Source organism: Bison bison, unplaced genomic scaffold (assembly GCF_000754665.1).
Source record: "Bison bison bison isolate TAMUID 2011002044 unplaced genomic scaffold, Bison_UMD1.0 scf7180017864487, whole genome shotgun sequence".
In the NCBI taxonomy this organism is placed as follows: domain Eukaryota; kingdom Metazoa; phylum Chordata; class Mammalia; order Artiodactyla; family Bovidae; genus Bison; species Bison bison.
The window spans coordinates 629,626-643,752 of NW_011495047.1; the positions used below are offsets into that span (position 1 = coordinate 629,626).

The 14,127-nt window shown below is 44.3% G+C and overlaps 1 protein-coding gene across 1 annotated transcript in view; it reads left to right on the forward strand.

Annotated features, from left to right (window-relative positions):
• PKHD1 (polycystic kidney and hepatic disease 1 (autosomal recessive)) overlaps positions 1-14,127 on the forward strand; it is a 443,812-nt gene that overhangs the window by 39,479 nt on the left and 390,206 nt on the right. Inside the window, exons 20-26 of the mRNA XM_010863025.1 lie at positions 2,053-2,177; positions 2,933-3,108; positions 5,806-5,944; positions 8,149-8,276; positions 11,044-11,228; positions 12,128-12,250; positions 13,315-13,420. Of these exons, the coding sequence (XP_010861327.1) occupies positions 2,053-2,177; positions 2,933-3,108; positions 5,806-5,944; positions 8,149-8,276; positions 11,044-11,228; positions 12,128-12,250; positions 13,315-13,420 (982 nt within the window). The remainder of the gene's footprint in view (positions 1-2,052; positions 2,178-2,932; positions 3,109-5,805; positions 5,945-8,148; positions 8,277-11,043; positions 11,229-12,127; positions 12,251-13,314; positions 13,421-14,127) is intronic.

A 14,127-nucleotide genomic window follows, 5' to 3' on the forward strand; every position in this document is an offset into this window, starting at 1 on the left:
CAGGCTTCAGCAATACGTGAACCGTGAACTTCCAGATGTTCAAGCTGGTTTTAGAAAAGGCAGAGGAACCAGAGATCAAATTGCCAACATCCGCTGGATCATGGCAAAAGCAAGAGAGTTCCAGAAAAACATCTATTTCTGCTTTATTGACTATGCCAATGCCTTTGACTGTGTGGATGACAATAAACTGTGGACAATTCTGAAAGAGATGGGAATACCAGATCACCTGACCTGCCTCTTGAGAAATCTGTATGCAGGTCAGGAAGCAACAGTTAGAACTGGATATAGAACAACAGACTGGTTCCAAATAGGAAAAGGAGTACGTCAAGGCTGTATATTGTCACCCTGCTTATTTAACTTATATGCAGAGTACATCATGAGAAAAGCTGGGCTGGAAGAAACACAAGCTGGAATCAAGATTGCCGGGAGAAATCTCAATAACCTCAGATATGCAGATGACACCACCCTTATGGCAGAAAGTGAAGAGGAACTAAAAAGCCTCTTGATGAAAGTGAAAGACGAGAGTGAAAAAGTTGGCTTAAAGCTTAACATTCAGAAAACTAAGATCATGGCATCTGGTCCCGCCACTTCATGGGAAATAGATGGGGAAACAATGGAAACAGTGTCAGACTTTATTTTTCTGGGCTCCAAAATCACTGCAGATGGTGACTGCAGCCATGAAATTAAAAGACGCTTACTCCTTGGAAGGAAAGTTATGACCAACCTAGATAGCATATTCAAAAGCAGAGACATTACTTTGCCAACAAAGGTCTGTCTAGTCAAGGCTATGGTTTTTCCTGTGGTCATGTATGGATGTGAGAGTTGGACTGTAAACAAAGCTGAGAGCCGAAGAATTGATGGTTTTGAATGGTAGTGTTGGAGAAGACTCTTGAGAGTCCCTTTGACTGCAAGGAGGTCCAACCAGTCTACCCTGAGGGAAATCAGTCCTGAGTGTTCATTGGAAGGACTGATGCTGAAGCTGAAACTTCAATACTTTGGCCACCTGATGCAAAGAATTGACTCATTGGAAAAGACCCTGATGCTGGGAAGGATTGGGGGCAGGAGGAGAAGGGGATGACAGAGGATGAGATGGCTGGATGGCATCACTGACTCGATGGACGTGAGTCTGAGTGAACTCCGGGAGTTGGTGATGGACAGGGAGGCCTGGTGTGCTGCGATTCATGGGGTTGCAAAGAGTTGGACATGATAGAGCGACTGAACTGAACTGAACTGAATGAGAAGCATTTTTGGTCATCACAACCGGGGAAGTGTTAGTGCCATCCAGTGGGTAGATTCTAGGAAAGTTGCTACACGTTCCTTAATGCACAGTGTAAGAAAAGCACTCACAGAAAAGTCCCAGTCCTAAATGTCAATAGCGCCACAGTTGAAAATCCTGCCAAACAATTTTACTTAACTCTGAATTAGAAGCCAAGGATGCCGGCGAGTTCAGGTTAAGGAGTGAGACTCAGACAGGTTCAGTGCCTTGCTTGAGGTTGCACAGGTATCTGGGTCACAACAAGGGATTTCTAATTGAGATCTCTAATTGAGATAAAAAATCCTCACAGCCACACACAGTGCTAGGCATTGAATAACTCTCTGTTGGATAAATCGCAATTTGCTCTAAACTAAGGTAAGATCCGGAGAAGGCAATGGCACCCCACTCCAGTACTCTTGCCTGGAAAATCCCATGGATGGAGGAGCCTGGTGGGCTGCAGTCCATGGGGTCGCTAAGAGTCAGATGTGACTGAGCGACTTCCCTTTCACATTTCACTTTCATGCATTGGAGAAGGAAATGGCAACCCACTCCAGTGTTCTTGCCTGGAGAATCCCAGGGACGGGGGAGCCTGGTGGGCTTCCGTCTATGGGGTCGCACAGAGTCGGACACGACTGAAGCGACTTAGCAGCAGCAGCAGCAGCAAGGTAAGGTCTAGGAGGGCAGGCGTGGTCTGGCTGTCTCTAGGTTGGTTCTAGGGGGTGGATTGTCCTCAATAAACATTACTTGAACAGCTGCTTCTTAGTGACAGAGCTGAAGCTCTTGTTTTGTGTCTCTAGTTATGCCTTGCATACAGAGGCCATGAGAATACGACCCTGAAGATGACTGTGTCCTTCACAATTGGCCTTCAAAACCCTGTTAAGAACATCACGTGTGACTGGAGTCTCCTGGGGACCAGTCCTAAGTAGGTACCCGCAGGTAGCTTGTCTGCGGGCAGGTGTGGTGGGAATTCGCCAGATGGTATGGCTAACTATCCTGGGGACAGTGACTCATGGCAGGTATTGTCTGATAGTGGGGTCTCGGACAATAATTTCAGCTCTGAACATGTTTTATTTGGCAAAGAAGTTTGATTTAAGAGCAGTTAGTCGTTACATATATAAGGAGTCTGACATTTCTCATAGGGATAGAGTCAAAGACCATCATATGTGGAAGAGATTTTATGGAACATTCCTTGACATTACAGATGAGAAAAATCGGGGCCCAGAGAATGTGTGATTCACTGACATTCATTCAGCAAGTGAACAAAGATGCTGGAATATGATTCAGGCATTTTGATCCCTTGATTCAGCACTCTTTCCACATCTCTCAGGGGTTTTGTAAGTGGTTTTAAACCTAAGTGAGTTTTAGGTTTTAGAGACCACTAATCATCTCTGTGGTTAGAGCCTAACATGTGATCTGCTTAAGACACACAATTGTATTATAATTTGAAAGTACTGCTGACATTGTTATGAATGGATGGTGGACTTAAACGTGACTCACTGGTGTTGTGTCCCAGCCAAGTTGAGCCCATTTTGGGTGGGATGCTGGTACCATGGCAACCAGGACTGTGTGGTCTCCCAGCTGCATGGTCTTCGGGCCCAGGTTGGGGAACTGGGGCTCTCAGGTGAGAGGACTGTGGTGCTCACGGGAGGCCCGTGTCTGCTCTGTGCTTGTGTTCAGCTGGCAGTTCACCTGCACCAACCTCTGGAAGACGTGTGTGCATCACTCCTCGCATCTCCAGCTGCCTCCTGCAAATTCCCCAGTGCTGGTTCATCAGATTGACCTCCTCCCTCTGTCTCCAGAGATGGGCATGTTCTATGTGGATGAGATTATTATTGCAGACACAAACCTAACAGGTGATTATCAGATCTACTCTTCTCTATGAACTATCCATCAGATAGGGTCCTCAGGCTTTTCTGGAGGGGCTGCTTCTCTTTTAATGGAGAGAGAACAGATGATTCTCCATCTTTCTGCCTCGATCCCAGGGAGAAGATGAAGTTGTGATTGTGTGTCTTTGGCTTTTATATCCCTCTAGCAAGTTCCTTCTGTTTTCTGTTATTTACCCCAATGTTTGCTCTTGCTTTGGATGCCTGTCATCTTATCCCAATTTTACCACTTTCTGGCTGAGAGGCCTTGGTTTTCTCATCTATAAAATGGCATAATGAGGCCTCTACCCCATGGGATTACTATGAAGATTAACTGAAGTGTGATGTAAAGCACTCATCATGGGTCCTGACTGTAGTAGGTGCTCAGTAAATATGATCAGTTATTACTACTATTATCATTACTACTGTCAGGCCAGCAGGATTTCTCCCCCTCCATCTGTTAATATCTGTCATAAAGGTGCTGTGAGGAACAGAGCATCATTGGCCCTGAAATGGGCCACAAGTCTGATTGTACAACCCTTAGGGCCAACTTGGTGTTAGAGGGTCATCACATCCTCATGAGAATAGCTTTGTCTTTCTGCCCATCTGATTGCTCCCACGCATCACTCAGAGCTCAGGCCTGGCCCCTCTCTGCACAAAGTCCCTTGATCTCAGCTGGCTTTGTTTGTCTTAAGGGCAAGGTGCTCACCAAGGGTTCCCCCGAGGCCACGTGTGACACACATGCCAGGGACAGAAGGCCAGAGGGGTGGTGTGGTTTGCTCCTAGGGCCTCTAGGTTTCCAACTTGTTCACTCTCCCTCTTCCATCACATCCCTTGTGACTCTGGCTTTCCTGCTTCTCATAGCTTCTCTTTCTCTCTTCAAGGAGAAAAGGATGGAATGGTCATTTGCGTTCTGATTTTCAAGTTGTGCAACTTTTAATGTTTTACCTGAAAGTTGCAGAGCTAAGGGGCAGGGAACTTGGGGGTGAGGGGTAAGAGAACTCTCTTTCAAGCCCTGAAATTGCATCATTTTTGATGCTCTTCAGAATTCCATCTCTTACCTGTTCCAGTGATTTGAGTGTTTTGGGCATCTGGCATCGCTGACTTCAAATTCCATGTTCTGACACACAGAAAATAATATTCAAATAGTGTGCTGGGATAACTGTCTGAATTCCTTGGTGCCCAAGACTGGCTGGGGCCTTTGGTGACCCCAAATTCTGCACAGATTCCCAGAGGGCTAATGGGATCAATATTTCATACACTTGAACCCACTAACTGGGAAACTCAGGACTAGATAATAGGTATCATTTCCCTTCCTCCTCTCCAAACCCTCAATGCCCAGGATCCCAACTCTTTCTCACGGCCATCACCTCTATGCACCCAAATGCTCCAGCATCTGGAGCCATGTACGGGTGAGGTGGGGAGGGGAGCAGGGAGGCAGAGGGCAGAGATAAGAAAGGCAGGAGGTGGCTTGGGTATAACAATCTGCTTCCCACTTGGTTCAGTCATCCTGCTGGCAACAATTTTTCTATGAGGATTATTTAATAGTAACATAAACTATATACTTGGGCTCCATATTCATATTTAATTGGCTGACATTTATCTGATCAGCTTAATATTTGATTATATTCTCCCACCTAATGTCCTCCATGAAATTTCTTTTTATTTAGTGGTAGCTACCAAATACTTCTCATTTAATTCTCAGAACCCCTAAGATGGCCCTATGATCCCCACTCTATAGATTAAGAAACCAAAGCTAAGAGGGTGCTGAGTGTCTTGCCTCAAATCTTTGGGGATGTGGGGGACATTGAAACCTAGAGATCACTGGCACCAGAGCCATTTTTAATGAGTCCATACTCAGTAGAGCAGATGAACTTTTATCGAGCACTGGCTCTGTGCCTGGTGTTGTGCTTAGCACTGGGCCTGCAAGGATGCTGCTTTTCAACTATTTGCTGTCTCGATGGCACAGACTTGGGAAAGAAACTGCATTTACATGGTGCCTAATAGAAGGGAAAGAGGATATTACGCTGGCCCTTTAAACCTGCCATCTCAGTAAACTCTCCCTGCCAAAATGCAGACTGATGTCTATCATGAGTCCCACTTTAGCAATGAGAAAAGAGTCTTACAGGGGTATGGTGATTAGCCAAATGGTCACCCAGTAGAAGTGGAAAATCAGGATTTGCAAAATGGTCTGTCTTAAATGCTTGCCCTGTGTCTGCACACATGGTGACACCATGCAGTGGATAAAACTCAAGTATCTCTAGGATCTGCCTTGTGTGTTCCGTGTTCCTGAGGGGATCATCTTGCATTGCTGGAGCTGCCGGGACTTGGAGAAGGAAAGGAGGAAGAGAGGGGCAGTGCACACCGCCACAGATGAGCTGTGTGTTTGCACGTGTGTGTGGCGGCAGGGGACCTCCAACGGAACAGGGAATGATGATTGGTTGGCTTGGGGCTTACTGAAGTTTGCTGTGGAATTAGTCATTGTCTTCTTATATCATGACCTTGCATTTTCCTTTGGCAACTGAATTCCTCCCTCTTCCTTTTCTCCTCATGGCAGCAGGTAGGTGGGAATCTCTGTTTTCATGGTGTGCTGAGATGTGAGTGACTCAGACCCTCCAGCAGGGACCATCCACCCAGCAGGTCTTCCATCTTGATTTACTTGATGATGTTTGGCTCCTCGGTCTCCAGTTTCTCAGGCGGACACTGGTACAGCTCGCCCTGGCGGGAATCTGCTAGAATTGCTCTCGGTAGTGGGATCACCTCCCGTCTACAATGTGACCTCCTGGTTGGCAGGGTGTGGCCTGGAGCTCCCGCTCATCACTGCAAGGTAGGGAACCATCTTTGGTCACCTGTCCCTCCTTAAAATTGCTAACTGGCCTTAGGAGTCACAGCAGTGAGACTTTTTATCAATCAGGAAATTTTACCTGCCTTGCTGCTTACAGCAATAGTTCTCAGTGTTAAGAATGCTGCATCAGACTTACCTGAAGGTTGTGTTAAAACACAAGTTGCTGTGCCCTAACCACACCATCCTAATTCAGTAGGCTTGGTGGCAGGGCCTGATAATTTGCTTTTCTAATGAGTTCCCAGGCAATGCTGATTCTGTTGATCTGGGGGCTAGTTCCTAGTTAATTACTTTACAAGTAGATGTATTTTTATGCTTTTCAGAGGTTCACATTACCACTGTTTTCTTCTTGCTACTCTTCTTCCATTCCATTAATAAGATTAATATATTAATTTTACTAGAATTCTTTGAGGCAAAAGGAAGTACAATTCATAGACAAAGGAACAAAACCAGCCAGTTCTGAAAGCTCACCACCAGATGGCACTAGAGCCACATAAGCGTTGATTCGTCAATAAACCGTCTTGGCCATAGTTTACAAAGCAGTAACTAAGAATCAGGCTCCTCCAAGCTCCTGGAACACATGCATGCTGTAATTCGTCCTTTTAAATGTTCACTAAAAGCCGTAGGATGGGAACGACTGAGATGCCTTGTCTTTAAAATTTCTTTTCTCCCCCTGTATCTAACATGTTCTGGAATGAGTTCTCATTACTTACACCGTGCTTGAGACTTTTTATCAATGTTAGAAAGCTTGAATCTATATTCCACATTTCTTGACAATGTTTCACGGTCCTCTGGGCAGAAAAGACAAAAAGTCATCAATAGAATAAAGGAGGGAAAGGCTTTTGGTGATGGAGAGGGAGACGTCAGATGAGCCCCCTGTGATCCTGTGCTCCAAATGCCAAAGTTATTAACTCTGAAATGATGGAGTATAATCTAGGTCCACACTTAGAAAGGTGCTCACAACCTCCCCTTCTGAGTTTTCTCAGGCTCCTTAGCTCCTTCTGGAAGCCTTCAGCCTGAGAAAGTCAGGACAACACAGGATGGCCCCCAACCAGATAAGCCTCAGTCTAACTGTTTCTGTGTGTTTGTGAGTATGCACATCAATACGTAGTACTTAAGTAATATTACTGATCAAAATCACACATGTTCATTGTTGAAAATGTGGAAAGTACAGAAAAGCACATAGAAAAGGTACAAATCACTCATAACCCCTCTGTTCAGAGATACTTTCTTTTAACACGTTGAATCCATGTTCTAAAATACTCTTTTCCCCAAGGCAGTTTTTATATACACACACACATATACATATATACACAAAATACATGTATATGTACTATATATTTATATATATTTGGTAGCTCAGACGATGAAGAATCCGCCTGCAGTGCAAGAGACCTAGGTTCAATCCCTGGGTTGGGAAGATCCCCTGGAGAAGGGAATGGCAACCTACTCCAGTATTCTTACCTGGAGAATTCCAAGGACAGTGGAGTCTGGCAGGCTACTGTCCATGGGGTCACAAAGAACCGGACACAACTGAGTGACTAACACTAACTAATTATATATACTTACCTTTTAAACCTCAAGTTGGTACAACAGATAAGACACTGTATTTGCAACATGTCCTTTTCCCCTACTGGTATAAATGGAACATTTCCCCATTTCATTAAGCATGCTTTTTAATGGCTGAATAGTATTCCACTGCATGGTATGTCATGATTTATTTGACCCACTTATTGTACTGAAAGCAGGATTAGGTATGCAGTGTGCACGCAGGTGCTGGATAAGGACTCTGCTAGATGGAGTGGCCTGTTTCTGCTGGGGATACTGAGCGCAGAGGATCTGTGGATCACGGTGAGCTTTCATCTGACTGTGAAGATACAGTTAGAGAGCACAGGCTTCTCCTTCCACTGTGCATCAGGACCAGAGCAGCGGAGGCTACACTCCTCACTCTTCACTCTGCCTCTGCGTTCTCCCAGGATCAGTAGAGGGGGAGAGTGGAAGACCCTTAGAGACCCCTCATATTCACCTTTCATTTTCTCTGCTGTGGTGGGAGAGGGATTATTTTGGAGCTCATGCTCATGGCCTGGAAACGTGGGAGACTGTGTGGTCCTTGAGATGGAGCTGTGCTCTGTCTGGAGCAGCTGCTCGAGGGTCCTTGTGGTTAATGCTTTGTTTCTGACATGTTGCAGCGCTGTGCCCACTGAAGGAGCAGAGGAAGGATCCCGGTTGGTCCAGGTGACAACACAGAGACTGCAGAGGACAAGTCCACCTTTAGGAGGACACTTTCGCATCCAGCTTTCTAACACAGCGATTCCTGGTAAAGGGGCCGTAACGGGTGCAGCATTTCTTGTTGAAGCTTTCCGTGGCATCCCCAGGCAAACAACATCCTGCTGATAGGGTGACAGTCTTAAAGTTAGCATACTTTGTTAATTTTCCAGTGTCTGAGAATGACTTTTCTAAAATTAAAGATCTGGGATATCTTTGTCAATATGATCCCAGTCTTTCAGCTTTACAGATGAGGAAACTGAGTGGATTAGCTTCCTACGGCCGTCATAACAAATTATACAAGCTTGGTGGCTTAAAATGACTGAAATGTATTTTCTTAGAGTTCTGGAGGCCAAAGTGCAAAATCAAGTTGTTGGCAGGGCCACGCTTCCTCCTCAGGCCTAGGGGAGGATCTGTTTTCTGCCTCTGTAGCTGCTGGTGGCTGTTGGCATCCCTCGGTGCAGTGCATCGTCCCAGCCCCTGCCTCCTGGTTACATGGTCTCTTCCTCTGCTGTCTCTAAACTCCCTCTAAGGATAAATAGGACTGCATTTATGACCCACCTGGATAATCTGGGATGATTCCCTCTTCTCAAGATCCTTAATCACATCCTTTGCTCTATGATATAACATCATAGTTTCCAAGAATTAGGGTGTATCTTTTTGAGGGCCACCATTCAGCTCAGTCTACTCAGGCTTGCCTGAAGCTCATACAAATAGCTGAAGCAGGGTCCAGGTATGAACTTGAGTATTTGCTTCTCAAAGAGTTCAGTCTTCTTCTCTAGAATTTCATAGACCAAGATCCATGGTAGCCACCGCCTTTCTAAATTAAACTCCCAAGTGATCCCACATGATATTGAGTGTTTTAGAAACCGTATCCATGGGGTTGCAAAGAGTCAGACACGACTGAGCAACTGAACTGAACTGAGAAACCATATTAAATGTAGAAAGAGCTTTCAACTGCAATGAGAATATAAATGTTTCTAAATCTTCAACTATCAATGTATATACATCTCATCAAGGACAGGGTTAGAAGTGATTTTAATATTTATTTAGTAACAACATAGGGGAAATTGGGGGCTCAGGAGAATGTAAGAGTGGTTGTCCAAAAGTTGGCAAGTGGTCCAAAAATCTTCTACCCTCCTGAGAAGAAAGATGCTGGACTTGCAAAGAAGTCCATCCTTGGCTGGAGGAATGGAGTTTTTCCTCTAGTAGGACAGCTTAGGAAAAGTAGATGGCCCTGAGGCTATTGGAAACTGTAAGTGTGTGAGTAAGTGTGCTAGAGCTCTGCCACTGTGAAGCCCATTACTGTGCTGTTTCCCTTCTCATAATGAGGGAACTGCAGAATACCTGTTGAGAGATTATTTTTTTTCCTGCCATCATCTTCTGTTGCTGATGCTCTTCACATCACTGTCTGCAAAACAACTGGGGGATAAGCCAGCCTTCACCTGGCCATTTGAAATGGCCCTCAAATGATGTATTCATATAGGACAATCTTTTTTTTTTAAAAGATGAGTTTTGTTTGCGTTTTGGAAATGCAGTGGTATTTCATTAACACTCCAGGGCAGTGTGGGATTCAAGAGGAAATCTCTTGAGTTGGTCAAGGCAATCTGGGTTTTAATCAAAACCCCTCTCACTTGTTTGGTGAGCTGTTGAATCACACTGGGTTTCATTTTCTTCATTTCTTAAGGAGGCATTAGGTACTCTTGCCTGGAAAATCCCATGGACGGAGGGGCCTGGTAGGCTGCAGTCCATGGGGCTGCTAGGAGTCGGGCATGGCTGAGCGATTTCACTTTCACTTTTCACTTTCATGCATTGGAGAAGGAAATGGCAACCCACTCCAGTGTTCTTGCCTGGAGAATCCCAGGGATGGGGGAGCCTGGTGGGCTGCCGTCTGTGGGGTTGCACAGAGCGGGACACGACTGAAATGACTTAGCAGCAGCAGCAGCAGGTTATCCAGATGACCCACCTCAAAGGGTTGCTGGGGTAGCTAATGAAATGGAAACTTCAGGTAAAGCATGAAACAGTTTTCAAACACAAGCCCAGAGTGCAGTTATTTCTCTGCATGGATGTGTGATGGGGAAGCAGGTGGTTGGGCTTAAAGGAAATTCTAATAGAGAAACCAGAGTTCAGTGCCAACATTCCTCAGCTTGGTTGGCTCTGTTTTTATAGGTGTCAGCTGCTTTATGCCTTTCCACTCCTTGTGGAAGGTGGCCAACTTTTCCCTATTCACAGGGCCAGCTACACTTTTTTTTTTCCCGGGAAAAACTCAGTATTTAATTAGACTTTCAGGACTTACCAGTGTTTGGAATTCACATTTTGAGTTGACAGTTGAGATAGTTTTGTCTGATGTGACTGTGTTCTCTGCTTGAGAGATATGATGCTGGTTAAAGGAATCGTGATATAAAAAGTGAGCATCTACTTATGCTTGCCTTAAAAATTGCGTAGCTGGACTGAGGGTTCTCTTGAAGCCACATCTTGAACCTGAGGGTCTCTGCATATGTGAAGGCATTTTAACCTGTATTCTGCTGTCTTGATGATGAGATGCTACAAGGTGGAGTAATTAGTTTCCTGTATTTTCTATATTGCACTTCCCTGGTAGCTCAGCAGTAAAGAATCCTCCTGCAGGAGATGGGGGTTTGATCCCTGGGTTGAGAAGATCTCCTGTTGAAGGAAATGGCAACCCACTCTAAGATTCTTGCTTGGGAAATTCCATGGAAAGAGGGGCCTGACGGGCTACAGTCCATGGGGTTGCGAAAGAGTTGGACACAACTTAGCGACTAAAATAAGAACATTTTCGGTGTCATGACCTTCTCCCACAGGTGTCCCTGTGCACATCTCAGCCAGTCACCTCCAGAAGCTCTTACAAACCAGCGCTGATGACTTCACATCCAGGTACCTCAATGTTAGTGACTTCACTGTGACGGAGAATCTAAAGTCTTGCTATGAACATGTGTGGACCTTCTCCTGGTCCAGCCGGGTTGGGGACTTGCCCAACTTCATCAAGGTATGTATGGCATCCCTTTTGGCTTTATGGACTTGGTGCTCTGAAACAATTTTGTGAAAAAAAAAATCAGAATTATATGAATGAAAACTGTCATGATTTGTGAATTTGTTGAAATACTCAAGTAAAAGAGCTCAATGATCTTTCTGAAAGTTTCAAGGTATGTTTTGTATCTCATATTCCTGATAAAGCAATTTAAGTATAATGTTGCCTTTCCTAACATGATGTAGGTAAAGAAATTGTTGGTCAGTGTCCACCATACAATAATTCTACATCTGTTATTGGATCATTTAAGCAGATGTGATTGACTTAGATTATCATGGAGGCAGATGGCAGAGCAGAAGGAAGTTTAGGAACGGATTTGCTGTCTTCGGATAATGACAAAACCAGATGCTCTTGCATATTTAGGGTTTTAAAAAATAATCTAATGATCATCTAGCATTTGGTTTTATGAAGTGAAATCCAAGGTGAAATTTTATTCTTGTTATTTGGTGTTGTGGGTCATCTGGTTTTCAAACAAAATCCTTGGGTGGAGATGGAGGAAGGACGGAAGTCATCTCATGGCACTTGTTTCCTGACATTTTATTTTAGTATTTGGATTGTAAACTTGTAAAATAGAAAAGCGCATGGGAACAAAATCTCTTGCAAGACTTGAGAGATTAGCATAGTGTGCATTTTTTGGTAACTCTACTTGCAAATAAATATTCTTCTAGTCTACTGGGGCTTTCATTCACCACTACTTACTGTTAGGCTTCTAGATTTCAAGCCCGGTGTCACTCTGTTTTCACTTTCTAGCTATCTGATTATTGTAAATGAATGTGAAAACACCCTTTGTCATTTGTTTCAAGCAAGATTAGACTTCTGTTCCATGGCAGGATTCACCAGAAATGTGACCATCTTAGGTATCTAATGAAAACCTCACCGGAGTGAACCCTGCTGTGACCACACGTGTGGTATATGATGGTGGTGTCTTCCTTGGACCCATATTTGGAGACATGTTGGTCACTGCCAACCAACACACTCAGGTGAGAGCAGATGGGCCCCCCAAAGTGAAGTACTGGTTTCCAGTCTACTGCAGCCCCTCCTGATTTGTGATGTGGGCCAATCCCAAGGGTCAGTGTTCTAATTTGCAAAATAGAGACAGCCCTGGCTGTGCTCTTTCTACTTCCACAGGGTATGGAGAATACTCTGAAAATACAAGTGCTTTGTAAACACAACATCCAGTAGTTATAATTGCTGATGCTCTTATGGCACCCAAAATAGAGAATCTCTAGCTACCTACTTTTTATACCTCCTCACAGTGGCCTTGGAAAGTAAATGGGCTGAGTCACCTCCTTTTCTCTTTAAAATGTCTTTTGCACTTTCCCTTCTTATAAGTCATGTGCATTCGAGACAGTTTTAAAATGCAAAATCTATAAGAATAATATAACCAATACCTGGGTACCCAAACAAGAATTAACAATTGCTAACATTTGATGCATGATCCCTTCCTGCCATAAGCAAACACTATCATAGATGTAGTGTGTACTTAATCCTTATTTTATAGGCAAAGACTGAGAGTCTTATCTTTTTCACCACTTTCATCTACAAGTATTGTAGAGTTCTACTAGATTAACCTTAGTCCCAGTGAGAGGGAAAGATATATAATTTATTCTTAGGGACTTCCCATTCTAGGACAAAAAAGACCCCAACCCAAATGTCCAAATCCACTCTAATCTTCAGTTATATTGGCATTTACCAGCAAAGATAGGGCTTTTCACAGGCAGTAGGTCCTAAGTTAAAAAATATAAGGTGCTAAAAAGTCCTTGCACAGTTTGAATTTACTTCTATGTGAGAGGGAATTTACTCCAGACTGAGCCTATCTAATTGTAAAAATATTAGGTTTCTGCATATTAACCATCATTTAGAGATAGCCTACCATGTTGAGTCATGCTTTACAACTGAGGGTTTATTATTGGAAAATAGAAGGAAAAAATAAAGAGTAGGTGAATCACTAACACATTGCAGTTTGGGCAAATTTCACACGTCCTTTAGGAATACCCTTGAGCATATGAAATGTGTACATTTTAATGCTCTTGCCTTTTTCTAGGTGGTTGTGCGAGTGAATGACATACCAGCTTATTGTTCAGGTTCCTGTGCCTTCCAATACCTTGAAGGGTCAACTCCCCAGGTCTACTCGGTGTGGTATGCCCTCGGTATGACGTGTACTTGACATTGAAATGGGCGTCACGTTTATTTTTTGATTGGAGTGTAGTTGATTTGCAGTGTAATGTTAGTTTCAGGCATACGGCTCAGCGATTCAGTTTTATATGTATATATACCTATAAAGTGAAAGTGAAGTCGCTCAGTTGTGTCTGACTCATTGTGACCCCATGGACTGAAGACCATCAGGCTCTTCAGTCCATGGGATTCTCCAGGCAAGAATACTGGAGTGGTTTGCCATTTCCTTCTCCAGGGGATCTTCCAGACCCAGGGACTGAGCCTGTATCTCCCGCATTGCAGGCAGATGCTTTACTGTTTGAGCCATCAGGGAAGCCACACATCCCTATAAAACTATGTATATATATGTGTGTATGTGTGTATGCTGTGTGCTCGGTCATGTCTGACTCTTTGTGACCCCATGAACTTTAGCCTGTTAGGCTCCTCTGTCCATGGAATTCTTTAGGCAAGAATACTAGAGTAGGTTGCCATTTCCTGTGTGTATACTTGTTTGCTCAGTCGTGTCCGACTCTTTGCAAGCCCATGGACTATAGCCCACCAGGCTCCTCTGTCCATGGGGATTCTCCAGGCAAGAATACTGCAGTGGGTTGCCATGTTCCGCTCCAGGGGATCTTCCCAACCCAGGGATCAAACCCAGGTATCCCACGTTGCAGGCAAATTCTTTACTCTCTGAGTCACTAGG